This window comes from Pollachius pollachius, assembly GCF_949987615.1.
Source record: "Pollachius pollachius genome assembly, chromosome: 11".
In the NCBI taxonomy this organism is placed as follows: domain Eukaryota; kingdom Metazoa; phylum Chordata; class Actinopteri; order Gadiformes; family Gadidae; genus Pollachius; species Pollachius pollachius.
In genome coordinates this window covers 13376899-13398681 of record NC_136944.1, presented here as the reverse complement: position 1 = coordinate 13398681, position 21783 = coordinate 13376899, and the positions used below count along the sequence as shown (strand labels likewise).

The window sequence follows — 21783 nt, the reverse complement described above, 5'->3', positions numbered from 1 at the left end:
CAATTATCACGTCACTTTTTCCACATTTTCCTTTTTCAAATTTGATTTAGATTTAGATATAAAATATAGATTTTCGGTCTAGTTTTTGATATCAATTTAGGATTTTGATTTATAGGCCTATATATAGCCTACGATTTAGATTCAGATTAAGCATTTCAATTTAGGATTTAGATTTATATATAAAATGTAGAGATTAGATAGATAGTTAGTTAGATTTAGGATGTATATTTAGATTTATGATTTAGATTTAAGATTTAGTGGTGCACGTTTTTCAGCAGCAAAAGTTTACAAACGGCCTCCCATACATTAGAGGGGTATAACTGACACACAGAGTGGTGGATAAGGATAGAATCCAACATCGGTACATAATGGAAATCGTTTCTTGTGAAATGTCTTTAATGCACGGGTTGATTAGGTTTGAGGGCCAGGAATTCAGTTCATGCAACAGGCCAGTATGTGGCGGTGATGCGCCATGGCTGTAATAAATAATAATAAGAAGAACATACAAACGCAAGATATGCAAACCAGTGGATAAGACAACAAATGAGGAACTTCGACGGGGCACGAATACGATTTAATAAATGATGCAAACAATACAAAGGGTATAAGAATAAAAGACCTTGGAAAAATAAACAGAAATGTTGTCTTGTTGCTGCTCTGAAGGTTGATGAAAAAAAAATGTTGCATAGATATTAAGTATAGCCTACTAAGCCTAACGTTATTTATGTAGTAGCCTATAATAATGGAATACTTATTATAGCTCATTATGCATCCATCGTGGAAACTAGAGGAATGGAAACAATCGTAGTTTATTGCATACATTAATTTACATTAATTTAAAGCAGGGACTGTTTATTTGTTTTTGCTTTTGAATCAATCAAATTTCAATTTGTAAAAATAAAATAAGGAAGTCTGGGTTCCGTTATTGGCGCAGGCGCAGAGTTATGTGTTTGACGTCAGCCCATCCCACCAGTGGCAGACCAAAATAGACCAGTGAGACAGTACGACATAGCCAAGCTAACCTACACACCAGAAATGGCTTCCACCGGAGTTCTCCCCTTCATAAGGGGAGTGGACCTCAGTGGAAACGACTTCAAAGTAAGCTGACCGGGCTCTGTTTACTTATTATAAATCGAATGGTTTAGCTTAGTAGCCAAGTGTGTCAGGTAGCGCACTTCACCGACGCTAGCCCATGCTAAGAGTTTAGCTCACTAGCTTTGGGCGTTAGCCAGTGTTCATACATTACATGGCCCAAATCGACTGGGTCACATGTTGACGTCATGATCTTGGGTTGAAATGTTCGATTTCTGGTTTGGAAAGTTGCCTTAGATTTGACGCAGTCTCTCCATTGGGTATAACAGTCTGGACCTGTGGACAAAGCTTTACTTGGCTGACACTCTCACAACAAGTTCCATCGCCCAGAGTGTTTATGTGGCTGAGTTAATATGAGACCATTGCGAGACAAGTAGTCATGTTCCATTCACAATCAGATCATCACGTCATTACAGCTGTTTAGGGGAGAACGTTCGGCTAGTATGTATCTCATAACCTACTTTAGTCTACTTTTGGCAGCCAGCCTTGGTGATAAGGAAGGCAGTTTGTCTGGCCGTATGACAGCTGACATAGACTAGGGAGGAATTCAGGCGACAGAATAGCATGAGTGCCGAGTTCTTAGTGGACCCTCAGTAGTAGTTTCTAACAACCTCTTATTGATGCTTTCCCTTCTTTGCTCCTACAGGGTGGTTATTTCCCAGAACATGTCAAGTCTATGAGCAGCCTGCGATGGCTGAAGCTTAACCGTACTGGACTGTGCTATCTCCCTGAGGAGCTGGCCTCTCTGCAGAAGCTGGTGAGTAGTTTCATACAGGAGATAGCCGAGCACTTGCAGCATTCCCTCATTCTCCAAACCAGAGGACCTGTGTCATAGCAGTTGATGTGGTGAGCAAGGGCGTAGATTTGTGTGGGGACCTAAGGACGTGTCCCCACAAATGTCACATGAAGACTGAAATATCCCCAACAATATTCAGGTTGAAACGAAAAAAATAAGCCTCATGCGATACACAAAGGGTTAAATTCCCACTTCGCTACTGCCTCCCAACATATGTCTTCCTTTTTACACTGCCCAGCCGGTTCGGTCGCAGCTTCTCGTAAGGAAAGTTCCTCTGCGTCTTTCTCATATATCGACCATCTCTCCACGTCTTTGTTTAAAGACGTGGAGAGGCACTCATTGTCTTATCTGGTTATCACTGGTTATCACTTGCTTGCTACATCCTATATAATCCAGATAACCCAACAGACACGCAAGCACACACGCACAACCAGGTCACTCCTCAGCGCATGAATTTGAGGAAAATAGTGAATGGTAATTAAAATAACAACATAGGCTATACAATAGTATTGCGTAGACCTCAATAGAATGAACACATGCCCTTCTCCAGCTAGAACTACTCATGTTGATATCGCTGCATTGTCTGGGCCAACCGTGACGCCGGAATGATTATTTATTGATGCGTTAGAAATTCAGAAATTCATGGAGTATTCTTAGTCTCAGAGGTGAAAATTGGCAACGTAAATTACAATGACATGTGTCATTACTTGTCAAACCCAAAGTAACATGAGACCCATGTACTTAATTGTATGATGCATGTTTGTAAGTGTAGACCGTAAACACTGTATTTTGTAGTACCTTAAAGGCCACACCACGCTTTTTTTAATGTCTGTGTGTATACATATATTCTTTGTCTGCAAAGAAAAATCTTATCATATATATATATATATATATATATATATATATATATATATATATATATATATATATGATAAAATATATATATATATGCCACCTGCTGGTAGGAAGAGTTATTTCCTCTCACACAGGTGCAGAAAGTACGTATGGCTGTTGGCAGTAGTCAAGGCGATGTGTTGATGTGTTGCACATTTTGGCCAAGATACTCGGCTACTTCTATAACGTTGTTTGGTGTGTCTGGGCCTTAACAATATTTCTGTGCTGTTGAGAAAACGGGAACTTGCGCTTGCTGCACTGAACAATGTCCTGGGTACTGAGCTGTCACTCATCAACTCATTAACCATCAGGGACGCATCCATGCAATAAAAACCTGCATAGGAGAAAGTTTTGTGTCGGAACTGCGAACAAATATTTTTGGCAGTGCAAATGAGAGAGCTGGCAGTGTAAACCCACAGAGGGAAAAGGTCTGATCAGTGAAAAGGAAGCAGAGGGAACTGTAAACAAAAGGACATAATATGAAAAATGGGAAAAACAAAGTTTACACGGTTACTAAAACAATGGTTTTGAAGCTTTATACTTTTTACCCTTGAGGTAAACTTGCAATATTCCATATTGAGACATATTCAGCCGTTCAATTTAGCACCCAACAAACCAAGCAAATGATCCATGTGAGAGATACAGTGGTTCACATTCACTTACTTTGGAGTCATGTTGTGGGTTTCACACATTTCTGTTATTGTCAACAATCACACACACACACACACCTGAAAGGATGATCTAATCCAAAAGCCATGGTAATGAGTTGGAACTTAACTTTTCTTTAGTAAAAGTCAATACCGTGAGCTTTTCTAGCTTTATCTAAGATATGTGTTTGCTTACCCGATGTAGTCAACGGTTCGTTTACCCTTGAAAGGGTAAAATGACGTGACGTAGTGTGTCATACTGTGTCACACTGTTTTCATGTCAACAGCATTTTCAAAGCCCTTTTCATTCACATTAACAGTGGTTTCCCGTTTCAGTTAGGGTTTCTGTTTATGTCATCTATCATTTGCATGCCCAGACTATATTGACCGGCTGCCTAGGATCTATATGGTCACAATAATATGTGATAATTTTCTCTCTATGATCTACTACTTTCTTATTGTTGTTCCAGTTCCCTTCAATGCAAGCTAAGATAATGTGATTTATTTTTTGAAATCTCTGCTTCTGATGGAGTAAAACAAGGAAATGTGAACAATAGTCCCAGATGGAGATAAAAATGACTTAAAATGTGTCCAAATTAGTGTGGACATTGCATTTAGTGTTTTACATCAGATGTGTCAATTCCTCAATAATGCGTTGCAAAATCATGGCGGCAATGGAGATGTGGTGGTTGTGTTTTGTGTCTCTGCAGTAACCCTCACCTTTACTATTACTTTTTTCTCTCTAGGAACATCTGTCTGTGAGCCACAACAGCCTGACAACATTACATGGAGAACTTTCCAGCCTGCCCAATTTGAGGGTAACCCAAACAGTCACACACACAAAAAACATGGCAACTTTGTTAACATTTTCATTAAGGGAGGAAATCCCTCCCTTGTTTTAGACAGAGTAAAAAGAAAAGCTTTTTATTTCTTTATTATAATTCTTTATTTTTGTCTTTATTGTCCCTCAAACAACGGTTACTTTTTGGAAAAATAATATAATGCCCGCTAAAATCCTTGTTTAACTGATTGACCTTATACTAAAGAAGGGTTCTACGGTGTTCTCTGTGTGCAGGCAGTGGTCGCCAGAGCCAACAACTTGAAAAACTCTGGGGTTCCCGATGACATCTTCCAGCTGGAGGACCTATCAGTGCTGGTACGCTAACTGCTATTAGCAATCTCTCTATCTTCTGTTAGCTGTTGCTAGCCTCTCGTTGATGTCTCTAATTTCTCTAAGGTTTTGCTTGCTCTTGTTTGCTTGGCAGTCTTAAAAATAAAATAAAGAAAAAGATATTGAGAATTCCTCTGTATCACAAAGAGGACAGTATGGGCTGTCACTTTGCTATTATTATTATTATTATTAAGGTTCATTATTTCTTGCAACGCTGAAATATTGTCTGCAAAGAAAGATGGAGTGCAAACTGGGCTGAAATCGTGTAGTCTAATTCCGGTATCAAGACACAACTTTGGACTCTTGCTATTATTTATTTTAAACAAATTATCGTTTTACGACTACTAAAATAAGTGTTAGTTGTAGCCTTATCACATCTCTCAGTGCTGGTACAATAGCTTCCCTGTTTCTAGCCTCTCCTAGCAGTGTCATGCTTGTAGTCGCCCTCTGACTTTCATAGCCTGTATAACCTGTATCATGCCGTTTGCACAAACATTTGTGTTGATTTGCTTTAAACATATTGGCAGCGTGTTTAAGTGGTGCACTGTTGCCGTGGCATCGTGTAACTCATAACAAGGACACTTTCCCAATTTAAACCATGGTGGTCAGATGTTTAGCGTGAATGTTATCTTTCAGGACCTAAACATGATGTCTGCATAACTGGTTTTCTTCAAGTTTTCTGGTATAGTTTTTAAGATCATGATAAAACGAGACAAGTTATATGTTTGTATTGCCTAGCTACAGATTAGCGCAATATCAAAGACTAAGATACTCCTTACTGATGGAAAGAAAACCCTTTTCTTCCATCTGCATGTTGAAGCTGTTTCCTGTTTTATTGAGAGGAAGGATGGTTTAAGTTACTTGACAGATTAGCTGTTGCTAGCCCTGAAATGGCATAGTTTGAAAGGAAACTATTTGTGTGCTTCTTCCTCATTTTTCTTTTTTTCAAATGAACCTTTGTCCATATATATATATATATGGTTCTGGCTTCGAACCCAATGGCCAAAGTCTACCTGTAGCACCCTTGAGCAAATTGCATAACTTTGGTTTTTGAGAAAAATAATGTACCACACATACCGTTTAAGTCAACAACAAGACTTGATTTAGTACTTGAAAGTGTGCCTTGAACTTGAAAGCCATGCTATAGAGTGAATGTGAAGTTGTCATTACACTTCTGATTTTGGGGTTGAACGCACCATGTTTATAGGTTGCTGTTGGTTCTGTCTCACAAGATGGCGCCCGGCGTGCCGTCGCTTCACATTTCCTATTGTATCGTCTCCATATTGGCTCATGTCGCAAAACTCTGCCCACCTACACCTTCTCCGCTCCCGCCCCCGCCAGGACTTGAGCTTCAACCAGCTGACGGAGGTTCCCCGGGATCTGGAAAACAGCAGGAACATGCTGGTGCTCAACCTGAGTCACAACGCCATGGAGGCGATCCCCAATCAGCTGTTCATCAACCTGACCGACCTGCTGTACCTGGACCTGGGAGACAACAAGCTGGATAGCCTGCCACCGCAGATGAGGCGCCTGGTGCACCTCCAGACGCTCGTCCTCAACAACAACCCGCTCATGCACGCCCAGCTACGGTAAACAAAGCGGCCCTTCTGTCTGAAGGGGATCGAGTAGAATCGCTTTTAAAAGTTTTTGTGGACGAATGAAAGTATAGGCATTGAGCACATTTTCCTTTGTTATTCTGAGTCAGAAAGAAACAACAACTAGACAGGTCCCTCGACATGAAGAGATTTCTGACGTGTTTGTGTGTGTGTGTGTGTGTGTGTGTGTGTGTGTGTGTGTGTGTGTGTGTGTGTGTGTGTGTGTGTGTGTGTGTGTGTGTGTGTGAGTAGCCAGCTGCCTGCCATGGTTGCTCTACAGACCCTCCACCTGCGAAACACCCAGAGGACCCAGAGCAACATGCCCACCAGTCTGGAGGGCCTCACACACCTAGCAGGTATACACGCACAGACAAACACACTCAAATGTGTTTTTTATTAACAAGTTGTGTTGTACACATCCATTTTGGATAAACAACGTGCAGGGTTGCCAGTATCGGCTACATTTTGCAAATTCATGTGACTGTAGTACTCCGCCAACGTGCCAGTACGAGTTGTATGCTGACATTGCCATGTAGATATCCTTTATGAGCCCCCACAGCACCTCTCTCTTGAGAGGTCTCTCTTGAGCCCCTCCCTCCCTCCCTCCCTCTCACACCCACTCTCCTCTCCTCGCTGTCTCTCTCTGCTGCGTTCTGCCAGACGTGGACCTTTCCTGCAACGACCTGAGCCGGGTGCCCGAGTGCCTGTACACGTTGGGCAGCCTGAAGAGGCTCAACCTGAGCAGCAACCAGATCACGGAGCTGTCCCTCTGCATCGACCAGTGGACCCAGCTGGAGACGCTCAACCTCAGCCGTAACCAGCTCACCTCGTTGCCCGTAAGAACCAGCGCCAGCATGCATAACCCCCCCCCCCCCCCCATTCATATTATATCATAGCCCTAAAGGGTATACTTAGAATTAAAGTAATGCTTTAATTTTAAGATTGAAGTATATACTTAGAATTAAAGTAGCTATTTACTTGTTTGCACAGACAAAATGGCAGGTTGGCGGCCAAACAGCCCATAATTCACAGTGACTGCATTGTTCTCTTGTTGAAATCGGCGTGTCTGACATCTGTTGACAGCACAATGTGAACAAGCCCATTTTTATTTAGTTCTGTGCAATCTGTGCCTTAACCCCCTTCGGTCCCCCACACGTCTTGTGTCAACATTTAAGGCCCCTAATCCGCGAACCCTGATCCCTGGCCAATAAAGAGATATAACAAATAGATTCATTTTTTGTGATGCTTTAATCCAACTTGTCTTTCAGTATCGTAAGGGCATACAAGTGCGAATCTAACCCCTGACAGAAAATATCATTTTAAATCTTGTTATTTCTTCGCCATTCAGTCGGCCATTTGCAAGCTGTCCAAGCTGAAGAAGCTGTATGTGAACTCTAACAAGCTGGATTTTGATGGGGTTCCGTCTGGAGTGGGAAAGCTGATCAGCCTCACAGAGTTCATGGCTGCCAACAATAACCTGGAGCTCATCCCAGAGGGGCTCTGCAGGTGGGACACGCACGCGCACACACACACTATGCCTGAACAAAGATGTAAGATATTAACTTAATAATTGATATGGTAATCGATGTGCTTCCAGCCTATATTAAAGATAATTGGTTGATTGCTCGATTACACAATAAAAAAGGTGCAACTGGAGTGGTACATTTTAAACGTAGTTGTCTGACGAGGAGCAGGCGTGCACATGGAAAATCGTATTAATGCCAAATGTGATGTCTTTATTGTGCAGGTGTGGTAAGCTGAAGAAGCTGGTGCTCAACAAGAACCGACTGGTCACGTTACCTGAAGCCATCCACTTCCTCACCGACCTAGAGGTAAACCTCTCTAGCTCCACCACCCCCCTCTCACCACTGCTGCAGTCCTACCTCCATCATCCCCATCGGCCCGCGCACTCAACACCCCAACCTTCACCACAACAAGCATCACTCCTCCTGCTGCGTTTCACTCTGGACTGCAGGGAGTTAACGCTGATTGGCTGATAACCCCTTCAGAAGCATGTATATAGAAGATATAGTGATATAAATTGTAGTCCATACCGTACAGCCCTGATCTGCGCTTACTATTGCGTTGAAAGCTTTTTTTGTAAACGTTATTTCTATTTAGTATAAAAAAACACTTACAACATGGACTGTGATGTCACATCTATGATGTACAATGTTTACGTACATTTATTACATTACTGCAGCTGGGCTTGTAAACAGGGACTTGAATATACACAGTATACAAAGTAACAGTCATCACAATGAACTCGGACTTGTGGCTTTCCTGCTTTCCTTTCCTGCTTTTGTCCATTATGTGTCTTGATTTGAGCATGGTTGGTTCCAGTCTGTCTGTCGCGCTCTCACTGTCTCCCTCACTCTCTCGCACACAGAGGAAAACGCTTATAAAGATTATCTCAGACTTAATTGAGCAGGATCACATTACTGTCGCCCCCAAGTGCCGGTACGAGCTGCTGATATTCCAATGCATCCTGTCAAGCATTATGGATCCAGCCACTCTCTGTCTCCTTAGATCCTGGACGTGCGGGAGAACCCGAACCTGGTGATGCCTCCTAAGCCCATGGACCGCTCGGCTGAGTTCTACAACATCGACTTCTCCCTGCAGAACCAGCTCAGGCTGGCTGGAGCCTCGCCCGCTACCATAGCTGCGGCCGGAGGAGGTGTGTGTGTGTGTGTGTGTGTGTGTGTGTGTGTGTGTGTGTGTGTGTGCGTGTGACTTCAAACATTAAAATAACCAACATTTGACCCCCCCCCCTAGGCGCCACCCCTCGCGACCCCATGGCGAGGAAGATGAGGCTGAGGAGAAGGAAGGACTCGGCCCAGGATGACCAGGCCAAGCAGGTGCTGAAGGGCATGAGCGACGTGGCCCACGACAAGAAGAACCAAGAGGTAATGAGCCTATGTGCTCATCTAGTTGGTGTGCAGCTCACAGCTAGGTAGGGATTAATGGGTTGGATAAAGGGCGGTTCTTTTTCTCCCATTGTTTCCAATAGGAGAACGGAGACGCGAAGTATGGTGACCTGAAGACGCGACGATGGGACAAGAGTTTGGAGAAATCTCATCTGGATTACTCTGAGTTCTTCCCGGAGGACGTTGGACATGTACGGACTGGGTTCCTCTCTTGGATGGGATTAGTAGTCATAGTTATATCTCTAGGGATACTTTTATTCAACATGACTTGCATCAATTTCTTAAAACATTTTAAGAGTTGATAGAAGTTGGGCATCATGAGTTAGGATGCTTACATGTAAAAACAATTTCGTTGTTCCAAGGCCCTATAAAGGCTCTATAGCAGTGCGTTTGAGTAGCAATATTAGTGTGCTATGATGATGTCATGATGTCTCTATCCATCTCTCCTCTAAATAGATCCCAGGTGTGACCGTGTGGCAGATAGAGAACTTTATACCCATGCCTGTGGATGAAGCTCTTCATGGAAAATTCTACGAGGCCGACTGCTACATTGTCCTCAAGGTATCCCAAGAAATGATAACATTACAACATTGTCGCTGCACCTGCTAACTGCTAATAATACGGCTAATGCTATTACTGCTGTTATTCCTGGAAATGCTTGGAGCATGTGATAAGAGTGCCACCCCTGCTGCTGCTAGTTCTCATCGAACTGCAAATTACGCTGCTAATGTGTTGTTACCACAAATGCTAATACAAAAAGCATTCAATGACAATGGCAGCCTTTTGCTAATATCGGAACTATTGACGCTGCCAGGACCAGACTTACTGCTAAGAATGCCAGGAGAAACTAGTTACATCTTGTCCAGGACACCTTTGTACAAAAGATGTTAACCTCCAAAGGCTCTGTAAAAATCACACTCTTTAGAATGAATGCTACAGGCTTCTAATAGCCAATGCGACGATGTGATGTGATGCCCATCCCATCACTAATAATATTGCTAAAATGACTACAATGCTGTTATTAATACTTTTACTAGGGTTAGGGTCTACTACCGTTATTACAACCATCACACAGGGATAAGTACATTCTTCTAACCTCCGTCTCCCCCGGTGCAGACGTTCCTGGACGACAACGGCGCCCTGAACTGGCACATCTTCTACTGGATCGGCCAGGAGGCCACGCTGGACAAGAAGGCCGGCTCCGCCATCCACGCTGTCAACCTGCGCAACTTCCTGGGCGCTGAGTGCCGGACCATCCGGGAGGAGATGGGCGACGAGAGCGAGGACTTCAGCAATGTGCGCGCAGTAGAAACACACGCTCGTACAAACATATACAGGGGGATGCTGGTATGGGACCTGGGGACTTCCGAGGGTAGCACCCGGAAGGCCTCCACTTCTCATGTTCTACACAGTTCAGTCTGGCCTTGATCACATTGAAACCATCCATACGTCCTTCCGTTTTGTGGGTTTTGTAAGACCGTTTCAAGGGGATCAAGGGGATCACGGCTGATCTAGAGTGATCAGGATAGTTTTGAATGCCTATCTGTGAGCTTGATCGTCACATATCATTGAAATGCGTGTCAAAATGGATATCAATGCAATCGGGAGCATGTCTCAAACTCATTTTCGTGTGTGTAGGTGTTTGATAATGAGATCTCCTACATTGAGGGAGGAACCGCCAGTGGCTTCTACACGGTGGAGGACACAAACTATCCCGTCAAGTAAGTCGATACCTGGGGTTCTTATATTACATTTGGAATGTTTCTATTGGAATTGATCTGTATTGGGAAGTGCATTGCTGAAGATACTATTTTCAACTCGAAGTTTACATACAAATCAGGTTCCATGGTCAATAGTGAGATGGTATTAGATAGCAAAACTAGTTTGGGTTATGGGTCAAATGCGTGCATTTGATGTCTACTGTGGTGCATGCTGTACCTCATTGTGTCTCTATCATTCTGTTATTAACAGGTTATACAGGGTTTATGGCAAGAGGAATATCCGTCTGGAGTCTGTGCCACTGAAAGGTTCATCTCTTGACCCACGGTGAGACTCACTCACTTCAGCAATCGCACATCATTTGTTACATACACATCCCACACGCACAATGAAAAGTGTTTCACTGCCCCCCTAAGAGGATTTTTTGTAGATGAGAGTATGTGTGTCGCATACACACATACTCTCATCTACATATATTCTGTGTTGCCATAGCAACTCTCTCACTTTCTCCTTTCCTCTCACTGCGGTAGGTTTGTCTTCCTGTTGGACACGGGCCTAGAAATCTTTGTGTGGAGGGGGAGCAACGCCACACTCAGTGGGACCACCAAAGCCAGGTAAAGAAAGAGAAACACCTGCACGTACTGCACACCCACTTTATCATCTGTGGGTGGCAGTTTGGTTCGGTGCTTTGTTGTGGTTGGGACTGTGTATTGAATCTAGATGTTTTACTATTTATCCATTTTGCAAACACTTTCATCGTTAGAGATTTACAGGGAATTCAGAGACATGTCATCAAAGGTCAGGGCATCTTGCACGAGGCCAATGGAGATCGAAACCAGTACCCTTCAACTGGAAGACTAGGCTATCCCACTGCCACTTGTTAACAGAAAAACCACTACAATGAAAGGACGAATTCATATTGGACATTGAGCAAAAGCAGCACAAACGATTAAAGTGTGAGTGTGTTTGTTTGTGCCCAGGCTGTTTGCGGAGAAGATCAACAAGAACGAGCGGAAGAGCAAGGCAGAGATCACCACACTGGGCCAAAGCCAGGAGCCCCCAGGCTTCTGGGAGGCCCTCGGCGGCCAGCCGGAGGAGATCAAGAAACACGTCCCGGATGACTTCTCCCCCATCAGACCCAAACTCTACAAGGTACGGCCAACTGACACGATGGGACAAAAGGGCCAACTGTTAATGAATAAAAAAATGTATACATTTTTACTTTTGTTTATCGGTGTTTTGCAGGAACAGACAATTGTGAGGAGAGCATTGATAAAATGATAGACATGATATAAGAAAAAATATAATGTAAATATTTATGCTTCATTTAAAAGGCTCACAGTCTCTTGGCATTTCTTCCAAATTCTGCCTGAACTGCAAAACTAGAGGGAGCTGAGTGATGGCCGGGGGGCTTCCATGGTCGGTGGAGCAGCTTCAGTTGATTTAAGTAGACTGGCTCTGCTGCGGGCATTCTGCTGCAGCGGTGTCCCCCCCGCTCCGTGTCCCTTGTATTTTGGCAAGGGACCATTGTGTACCGTATTCATGTGTGGTGATGTATTCTTTCATTGTGTGTGTGTGCAGGTGGGCCTGGGCTTGGGCTACCTGGAGCTACCTCAGGTTAACTACAAGCTGTCTGTAGAGCACAAGGACAGCAAGGTCAAACTGGACATCCTGCCCGAGCTCCGACTGGTAAGGGGGCTTCTGAAGCTAGAGCACCATCATTCACCCACCCAGTGAGGGGAGTTCTCTTCTACACTACCTGTTTCTGACGCTCTAACCTCGCCCTCTTTACGTCTATCTGTGTGTCTCTCTGTGCGTCTCTCTGTGCGTCTCTCTGTGTGTGTTTCTCTCTGTGTGTCTCTCTGTGTGTCTCTGTGTGTGTCTCTCTGTCTCCCTCTCTCTCTCTCTCTCTCTCTCTCCCCCCTCCAGCTGCAGTCCCTGCTGGACACCAAGGGGGTGTATATCCTGGACTGCTGGTCGGACGTGTTCATCTGGATCGGGAGGAAGTCCCCCCGGCTGGTCCGGGCGGCAGCCCTCAAGCTGGGCCAGGAGATCTGCTCCATGCTGCACCGGCCCAAGCACGCCCTCGTCACCCGCAACCTGGAGGGCACCGAGTGCCAGGTGTGTGGAGCGCGGGGGGGCATACCCAGCGGGGGGCAGTGGGCGTTGTGAATGTAAACGCTGTACTTGTTTTGATTGGGCTTCTTCACCACAGTTGGGTCTTACATTCTCAGTCTGACTTTAATGGGATTTGTTTTATACTTTTTGCTTATACTTTTATGTGATCTTCTATATATTTTTTACGAGTTATCTAGACATGCTTTATGTTGTACTGTGATTTGAAGTTGACATTTTTATGTGAGCCTCTGGGTGCCTCTCTGTCTCCTCCTAGGTGTACAAGTCCAAGTTTAAGAACTGGGATGACGTGCTGAAGGTGGATTACACCAGAGCCGCCGAGACCGTCAAGCAGACCGGCCACCTACAGGGCAAGGTGAATGTCCGTGCGTTGTGTGCACTCTGACCCACTCGCATGCAACTTTACAACCTATTCCAAAATGGGAAAGATATGTCTTGCTCATCCGCCTCTTTTTGTCTCTCACACACACACACACACACACACACAGGTGAAGAAGGATGCAGAGCAGAAGGACCAGATGAAGGCTGACCTCACTGCCCTCTTCCTCCCCAGACAACCCCCCATGCCCCTCACAGAGGTAGGTCACACACGGCCTTTTTACACTGCCAAGACAGTTTGGTCGCGGCTTAGCACGCCCGGCAAGTTCCCCGTCTTGCCTGTGTGAAACCGAGGAGGTAAAATCCCACTTTCGTCACAGCGCCGGCTTTCTTGGTTCACTGGAGAAGGGAGTTTAGACCTCTTTAGAATAATTTGCATGCTCCCGAATGTTTATATATTTTTATGAATGAAGACACCCGCATGCAAGAATGAGTTCACATTTGAGTGTAGGATACAAACGCGATTAACTATTTACAAGTGCAAAAACGGCAACATATTCTTTATTTTGCTGACCACTTGTTTTTTTATCCCGACAGAGGCCTTGTAAGGAACGTTCCTCTGCGTCTTTCTTGTAGATTGCACCATCTTTCAACGTCTTCGTTTAATGTGTGTGCTTAACCTTCTCTCCCGTGATGGTCAGCAGCTCGCGGATTCCCCCCTCTCTCCAGTTAGAACTACTTATGTTGATATCACTGCGTTGTCTCTGTTGTAGAGACAGCGCAGCAACACCTCTACCCAAGCCCCCCCCTCCGCAACCACGGAAGCGTCTAATAGCATTTACATCAAATGAAACCGCAAATGTGTGTAGGGTCCAGGAGGGTAGATTGAGGTGCTGGCTCAAGCAGGCAATTAACCTCGGGCAGTGTAACCGCGCGGACCATGCCGGGAAAAAGGCGTGCATAAGACGGGCATATTTGGCAGTGTAAAAACATCTACACACACACACAGAGGCCGGGTCTGGTCTGAAAGCTGTTTTATCTTGTCGTCAACATTCATCACTGGGTCATGGGATGAACTCCCTCTCTCCCTCCGTCAGGCGGAGCCCCTGATGGAGGAGTGGAACGAGGACCTGGACGGGATGGAGGGATTCGTGTTGGAGGGCAAGAAGTTTGCCCGTTTGCCAGAAGAGGAGTTTGGACACTTCAACACGCAAGACTGCTACGTCTTCCTCTGCAGGTAAGTGTGTGTGAATAGTAGAAAGGTTAATGACTTCATGCTTGTTTCAGCCAAACAGACACGGCTGTTGCCGGTGTGAGTTGCTAAACCAGGCAACTACGCCCCTAGTGATTTAGATTAAGGTTAATAAAAAAAACCTGCTAAAGGCTAACTTCAACCTGCAAGATGTCCTTGTCAAGACGAAAAGTTGATGGAGACCAAATCATCTCCCTCCTCTTCAGAGGAGCCGACCCTCAACATGTTATAACGCTACATACAATGTCTAACTTACGTATGTCCTTGGTGTGGGAATGCGTGTACCCAGCGGGAATTGAACCCAACGCCCTGGCAATGTGAATGCCGCGCTCTAGCAGTGGAGCAGCACAGGCCCAGAGTTTGCCGTATCTTCCTACTCATCAGCCTCCTCTTCCTCGCAGGTACTGGGTGGCGGTGGAGTACGAGGACGATGATAAGGAGAAGAAGGAGGGCAGTGGCGGAGGTGGCGGAGGTGGAGGAGGTGCGAAGGGGGAGGACGAGGAGGAGCGGCAGACTGAGGAAGACTTCCAGTGCGTGGTGTACTTCTGGCAGGGCCGGCAGGCCTCCAACATGGGCTGGCTCACCTTCACCTTCTCCCTGCAGAAGAAATTTGAGAGCCTCTTTCCCGGCAAGCTGGAGGTAGGAAAAATTGCTGTATATTCATGATTTTTTAATGATCAAGTATTGTTTATTTTCTTTTAAAAATGTTAATCTGCTAGTATAACATTTTATTGGAAAGGGAAATAGTCAACCAGTCTACTCCCTGTTTAAATACAGGGGACTTTTGCCAGCCATGTCTAAAAGTCTTTGTGGATTGTTTTGCTTTCCTTCCTGCTTCCTCTCTCTATCTTGCCTATCTCTATCTTTCCTCTCTCTATCTTGCCTATCTCTATCTTTCCTCTCTCTATCTTGCGCACAAACTTGTCAGGTTGTGCGCATGACCCAGCAACAGGAGAACCTGAAGTTCCTGTCTCACTTCAAGAGGAAGTTCATCATACACAAGGGCAAGAGGAAGCAGAAGATGGACGCCGCCCAGCCCTCACTCTACCACATCCGCACCAATGGCAGCGCGCTCTGCACCAGGTGGCTTACTACACACACACTGCACACTACACACTTTCAAACATCTTAAAATATATTGGGCAAGTCTCAAACATCTCACAAACCTTGACCAAATTGAAAGTCTCAAACCATTTAGGGATCAACTAATTATGAAGGGAATTTTCCAATGCCTGCCTTTCTTGAAAAATAGAAGCTTATTTGCTATCAAAATAAGCTATATGGATATTGTTGAGATAAACAGTCAAATTCAAATAAATCCTCAGCGGAATCTTGCGATCGGTTCGCTTGCTAAACATTAAAGAGTCTTACGTGAGACAGACCTTTTTCTCCTGGTAACGTGACGCTTTCATCACAACACAGCCGTACCTGCAGTGTACCGGAAATGTTACTAGGTCCTGTCCCCATGCAGGAAATGTTCTGGAACTTTGCAGGGGAATCGGCATGTGTGAAAAGGGCTTGATAGTGGAGTCCCACATACTTTGGTTACAAACTAGCTGTCTTAGTCTGAAACCCCTCCATAACTTACTAGTCCTACATCTCAGTAACTAACCAGAGGATCTTCTTGTGTCTTTCAGGACCATCCAGATTGTAACGGACTCGAGCAACCTGAACTCAGAATTCTGCTTCATCCTCAAGGTGCAGATTGGCCCTCACATTGCATTACAATTACAGCTACGCTATTGAAAACATGTATGGATATACCTCACTCTGCTACACAGCACCAGCACCCCAACCAACACTAAGATTAGAATGTATAGCTACACCAAAGTGCATCAATGGTAGTTATTACACACAGCAACTAAGCAAGTAGGTGTCAAAGACCACTTTACAAACACTTTAAAAAAGACAGTTCAGAAGGTAAAAATCCCGACAGAAAACAGGCACAGTGTTCCCCAAAAGCCTGCCTGAAGCTCCAGATTCCCCTTTCCTTAAAGGAAGAGCGTTCCGAAGTCTAGTCACCACCACCCCAGAAGCACGGCCTGTCTTCTTTTAAAGCGCAGCTGCTTCCTTTGTAAACGTGTGTGTGTGTGTGTGTGTGTGTGTGTGTGTGTGTGTGTGTGTGTGTGTGTGTGTGTGTGTGTGTGTGTGTGTGTGTGTGTGTGTGTGTGTGTGTGTGTGTGTGTGGTGGTTCCCAGGTGCCGTTTGAGAGCACAGACAACCAGGGCATCGTGTACACATGGGTGGGCCGCGCCGCAGACCCCGACGAGGCCAAGCTGGCCGAGGACATCATGAACAGCATGTTCGACGACACCTACAGCAAACAGGTGACCTCATCACCGCAGTGGGGGGGGGGAGAGAGGGTGGGGTAGAGGGGTGAGTAGGGGGGCTAGGGAGGAGGTGTAGGGGGGCTAGGGAGGAGGTGTAGGGGGGCTAGGGAGGAGGTGCAGGGGGGATAGGGAGGAGGTGCAGGGGGGCTAGGGAGGAGGTGTAGGGGGCTAGGGAGGAGGTGCAGGGGGGCTAGGGCGGAGGTGTAGGGGGCTAGGGAGGAGGTGTAGGGGGCTAGGGAGGAGGTGTAGGGGGCTAGGGAGGAGGTGTAGGGGGGCTAGGGAGGAGGTGTAGGGGGGCTAGGGAGGAGGTGTAGGGGGCTAGGGAGGAGGTGTAGGGGGCTAGGGAGGAGGTGTAGGGGGGCTAGGGAGGAGGTGTAGGGGGCTAGGGAGGAGGTGTAGGGGGCTAGGGAGGAGGTGTAGGGGGGCTAGGGAGGAGGTGTAGGGGGCTAGGGAGGAGGTGCAGGGGGGATAGGGAGGAGGTGCAGGGGGGCTAGGGAGGAGGTGCAGGGGGGCTAGGGAGGAGGTGCAGGGGGGCTAGGGCGGAGGTGTAGGGGGGATAGGGAGGAGGTGTAGGGGGCTAGGGAGGAGGTGTAGGGGGGCTAGGGAGGAGGTGTAGGGGGGCTAGGGAGGAGGTGTAGGGGGGATAGGGAGGAGGTGTAGGGGGCTAGGGAGGAGGTGTAGGGGGCTAGGGAGGAGGTGTAGGGGGGCTAGGGAGGAGGTGTAGGGGGCTAGGGAGGAGGTGTAGGGGGGCTAGGGAGGAGGTGTAGGGGGATAGGGAGGAGGTGTAGGGGGGCTAGGGAGGAGGTGCAGGGGGCTAGGGAGGAGGTGTAGGGGGGATAGGGAGGAGGTGCAGGGGGGATAGGGAGGAGGTGTAGGGGGCTAGGGAGGAGGTGTAGGGGGCTAGGGAGGAGGTGTAGGGGGGTTCCACGAGTAGCCCCCCCCAGTGCTCAAAGTTGAATCTCTTGTGTATGGCTGTTGTTGCTAGGTGATTAACGAGGGGGAGGAGCCGGAGAACTTCTTCTGGGTTGGGATCGGTTCCCAGAAGCAATACGACGAGGACGCAGACTACATGAAGTATGCTCGACTCTTCAGGTGAGCTGCACACTCAGTCCTCTAACTTCAAAATACATTTGGTTAGCTGACCCCCTAGATGAGCTGCTGGTGGTCACCTTAGCACAGTCATCGCACTCATCATCATGACCTGAAATACAGGCCTGTCCTGCCAGAACACCCTAATGTTGTGTCGGTCACAATCAGCCCTAATGTTGTATCTGTCACTATCAGCCCTGATGTTGTATCTGTCACAATCAGCCCTAATGTTGTATCTGTCACTATCAGCCCTGATGTTGTATCTGTCACTATCAGCCCTGATGTTGTATCTGTCACTATCAGCCCTGATGTTGTATCTGTCACTATCAGCCCTAATGTTGTATCTGTCACTATCAGCCCTAATGTTGTGTCGGTCACTATCAGCCCTAATGTTGTATCTGTCACTATCAGCCCTAATGTTGTGTCAGTCACTATCAGCCATAATGTTGTATCTGTCACAATCAGCCCTAATGTTGTATCTGTCACTATCAGCCCTGATGTTGTATCTGTCACTATCAGCCCTGATGTTGTATCTGTCACTATCAGCCCTAATGTTGTGTCGCTCACTATCAGCCCTAATGTTGTATCTGTCACTATCAGCCCTGATGTTGTGTCGGTCACTATCAGCCTTTCCTTTTAGTTTTGCTACCACTGAACCGAGAGGAAAGTGGGGAAATAAGCTAGAAGCTAGTTCATGGCAACCTCTGTTATCCGCTCCAACCAAAGGTGTTCCAATGAGAAGGGCTACTTCTCTGTGTCTGAGAAGTGCTCCGACTTCTGCCAGGACGACCTCGCCGACGATGACATCATGCTGCTGGACAACGGCAAGGAGGTGAGTGTGGACGAGGAACAACACAAATACATTACAGTACATGCAGCACTAGGGGTACCAAGACAGTAGGACGCACGGCCGGCTATTGTCGTTGACATACAACCCCCAACCATCTGTTTGTTCTGCCACCCCTCTTTCTGTAGGTGTACATGTGGGTGGGCACCCAGACCAGCCAGGTGGAGATCAAACTGAGTCTCAAAGCCTGCCAGGTAAGTGTGTGTGTGTGTGTGTGTGTCCCATAAGAGACCACGGAAAGATCTTGGGTGCTCACCTCCCACATTTATACCAGTCCAGAATAGGAAAATTGAATATTTCTACCATAGTAAAATATTTATGTATCTATTCAAACTTTTTTTCTTGTAAGAATTATTATAAAAAAACATGTATTCATTATTTATGAATTAAAAATAGTATATTGATTTTAACTAACATTTTTCTCATTTCAACCCAAGAATTGAAGGAGGCAACATGAAATGCTGCTTTTGGTCCCCGCTAATGAGAATAAGAATATATAGTGCTCTGCAGGCAGTGTGTCCATACGTGGGGGTATTCAACGTGTGCACTCACCCCAATGCGTCTCTGCTGTGCAGGTGTACATCCAGCACATGCGTGCCAAGGAGACGGAGCACCCCCGCAAGCTGCGCCTGGTCAGGAAGGGTAACGAGCCGCACTGCTTCACGCGCTGCTTCCACGCCTGGGGCGCCTTCAAGACACCGCCCGCCTAGAGACAGACACACACACACGCCATGTTGTTGTTGTCGACCAGTAGGAAGATGAGGCTGTGTCACCCCCTGTATAGCTGCTAGCTTGAAGCGCTCATACGTCATTTATCCTGAGAGGGAGAGAGAGAGACCAACTCTACTAATGCTATAGGTGTGTCTCTCTCTCTCTCCTCAAGGGGACTTATGAGGTTAGCAACGATCACATTCAAAAGGCCAAATAAAACAAAAAGGTAAAATTTGCCCGGATATTTTTATACTTAAAAAGGTTTTGTTAGAAGGAAGGTTTGCTCGTCAACCCAGTTTTCTTTCTTTATTTTTAAACCACACAAAGAATGCGTCTATATACTTGTTGCTTATTTATACCCGTGGGAGGGATGGAAGTCGTGCTTGTAGTGTGAGGGAAAAGAAAAGGAAAAACTTCATGAGCAGCAGGCCTGAATGCAGTCGTTGATCTGAAGTAGACAAGTGCTTTTGCAGCAGCTCTAGAAGTGTACAGAGTATTTTAATCTAGAGTCTATGGGACGGCAAGGGTGTCCACCACCCTGAACATATCGGCCTGTCCAACATTGAGGTCATTGTTATTATTTTCTTACCTGGTTCGATGGGCTACGAGCCGTCGATGTGGGAGGAAATGCAGAGTTGTCTTTGTCAGTTGGAAGTTGTGATGAACTTGTTTTATGATCGTTTTTTCTTATGTCTCTTTATTGAGTGGTTGACCAAGGAGTGGCACTATGATTGAGTCGTAACGAGGTGTGTGTGTGGTAGGTATACTTGAGACAGGCCTGCATTAACTGCCTCAACCCGGGCAGTCAAAAATTGGAGGATTCGGTTTGAAAATAGATACATACATTCTGCTGCAGTTAGCCACTCTAGTCTGATAACTAGTGCACATTTACAAAATCAGTGCGTGTAAGCGGTGCGCAATGCCTTTTGGTTGGATTCAACCGTTTAAATGACCTGTTTGAATGAGCCCACGTCAACGTTATCGTGCTAAACCTTGAGCGGTTTAATCATGTGCAATCAGATAACCAAGAGAAATTAAATCAGTTTGCAAAATGTATGCATGAACGTTGCATGTATGCATTCTGCATACAGACAATGTTCCAAAGGTGATTGCTTTTTCTTTGTTTTGCCTTTTTGATATGTATTAATTTTGCAATTGTTTACTGTAAGCAAAATCCATGGGTTAAAGAATTGTATCAGCTTGGCTTGTTTTTTGTTTTATCATTTGGGGAAATAGCTTTTGATATTATCCATCTTTGGAATCAAACTTTTGGCTTTTCTAAATGGGAGACACCCTGAATCATACAGACATATCTCCAATAATGATGGTTGTGCACACAGTTGGCAGATGTCTTTGGTTAATGTTAGTTTACCTATACAGCTAACAGTGGGTTATGCTTGGTGTTAATCTGTGTGACATACAGCAAACTGACCATGATGTGCTTCTTCTAACCGCATCCATCTTATCTAGTTTCAGTCCAAGAACCAAAAAGGATGGCACATACTTACCTACAATGCATTTTCAAACAGAAGTGAGGGACTCTGTTTAGTTTCTTTACAGTGAATTGTATGCCTGTTTGTGTGATAGATATCATGCACACGCTTCTGATGCCACCTGCAAATGCTTTATTTATGGATTTTGTAAGAAATTAAAGTTTTAAGTCACTGAGGTTTTCATCGTCTGGTTTTTCTTTCATTATTCATTGGCTATTGGAAAGAAATGACTCCATGGTTGAGGAATAATTCTAAATTTGTTCTATGCTAGACCAGGGATTCAGCCATTTTTGACACAGAAAAAGATGTTGAATGAGTAAATGTAAAGATAAGATATTGCTTTCTGTGATAAGTTGCTCATCTTGTGACAATATGATATAAACACTGCTATAACGCAGAGAGGGGCTGCAATTTCAGACAGGAATTATATTTTCGGCACAACACCTGGTGTCAGGCTCGGACGTCGCGCTCGTCCAGTGGCGTCAGTCTCTGGCCTATCAGTGGCCAGAGACTGACGCCACTGGCTGCCTGTTCACGTCACAAAGTATCGGATCAGCTCATAAAGCCTAGACGGAGGTGAGACTGCCGCATTTTGGCCAACAAAACGCCAAGAAAAAAGGCAGGGCGAGTTGAGCTGGTACTGTTGGTGGAAAAGGAGCATTAGTGACTGAGTTCTGATTTAATGGTATAGGTTCTAAAAATGAGAAGGTAACATTAGGAAACCTATGATCAAATGATGAAATAAGTCAAGATCATAATAGATGAT

The 21783-nt window shown here is 45.6% G+C and overlaps 1 protein-coding gene across 1 annotated transcript; it reads left to right on the top strand.

Moving 5' to 3' along the window:
- The first annotated feature begins 971 nt into the window (after window positions 1–971).
- On the top strand, window positions 972–21189 carry flii (FLII actin remodeling protein). The gene is made up of 31 exons (XM_079746743.1): window positions 972–1098; window positions 1739–1849; window positions 4176–4247; window positions 4505–4585; window positions 5942–6189; window positions 6448–6551; window positions 6856–7031; window positions 7544–7701; window positions 7943–8027; window positions 8725–8872; window positions 8971–9101; window positions 9206–9313; window positions 9579–9683; window positions 10239–10418; window positions 10761–10843; window positions 11094–11168; window positions 11372–11455; window positions 11822–11993; window positions 12423–12530; window positions 12771–12962; window positions 13234–13332; window positions 13466–13555; window positions 14393–14532; window positions 14949–15186; window positions 15476–15630; window positions 16185–16245; window positions 16746–16874; window positions 17863–17969; window positions 18693–18798; window positions 18942–19007; window positions 19389–21189. Exons 1-31 carry the CDS (start codon window positions 1036–1038, stop codon window positions 19521–19523), a joined length of 3810 nt encoding a protein of 1269 aa, XP_079602869.1. The 5' UTR covers window positions 972–1035; the 3' UTR covers window positions 19524–21189.
- Window positions 21190–21783: the final 594 nt, after the last annotated feature.

Excerpts from the sequence above, each read along its gene's own strand:
- flii (XM_079746743.1), top strand. The coding sequence starts at position 1,036 with ATGGCTTCCACCGGAGTTCTCCCCTTCATAAGGGGAGTGGACCTCAGT. Across the intron at positions 6,190-6,447 it reads CTCATGCACGCCCAGCTACG|CCAGCTGCCTGCCATGGTTG; the intron begins GTAAACAAAGCG and ends GTGTGTGAGTAG. Across the intron at positions 11,456-11,821 it reads AGTGGGACCACCAAAGCCAG|GCTGTTTGCGGAGAAGATCA; the intron begins GTAAAGAAAGAG and ends GTTTGTGCCCAG.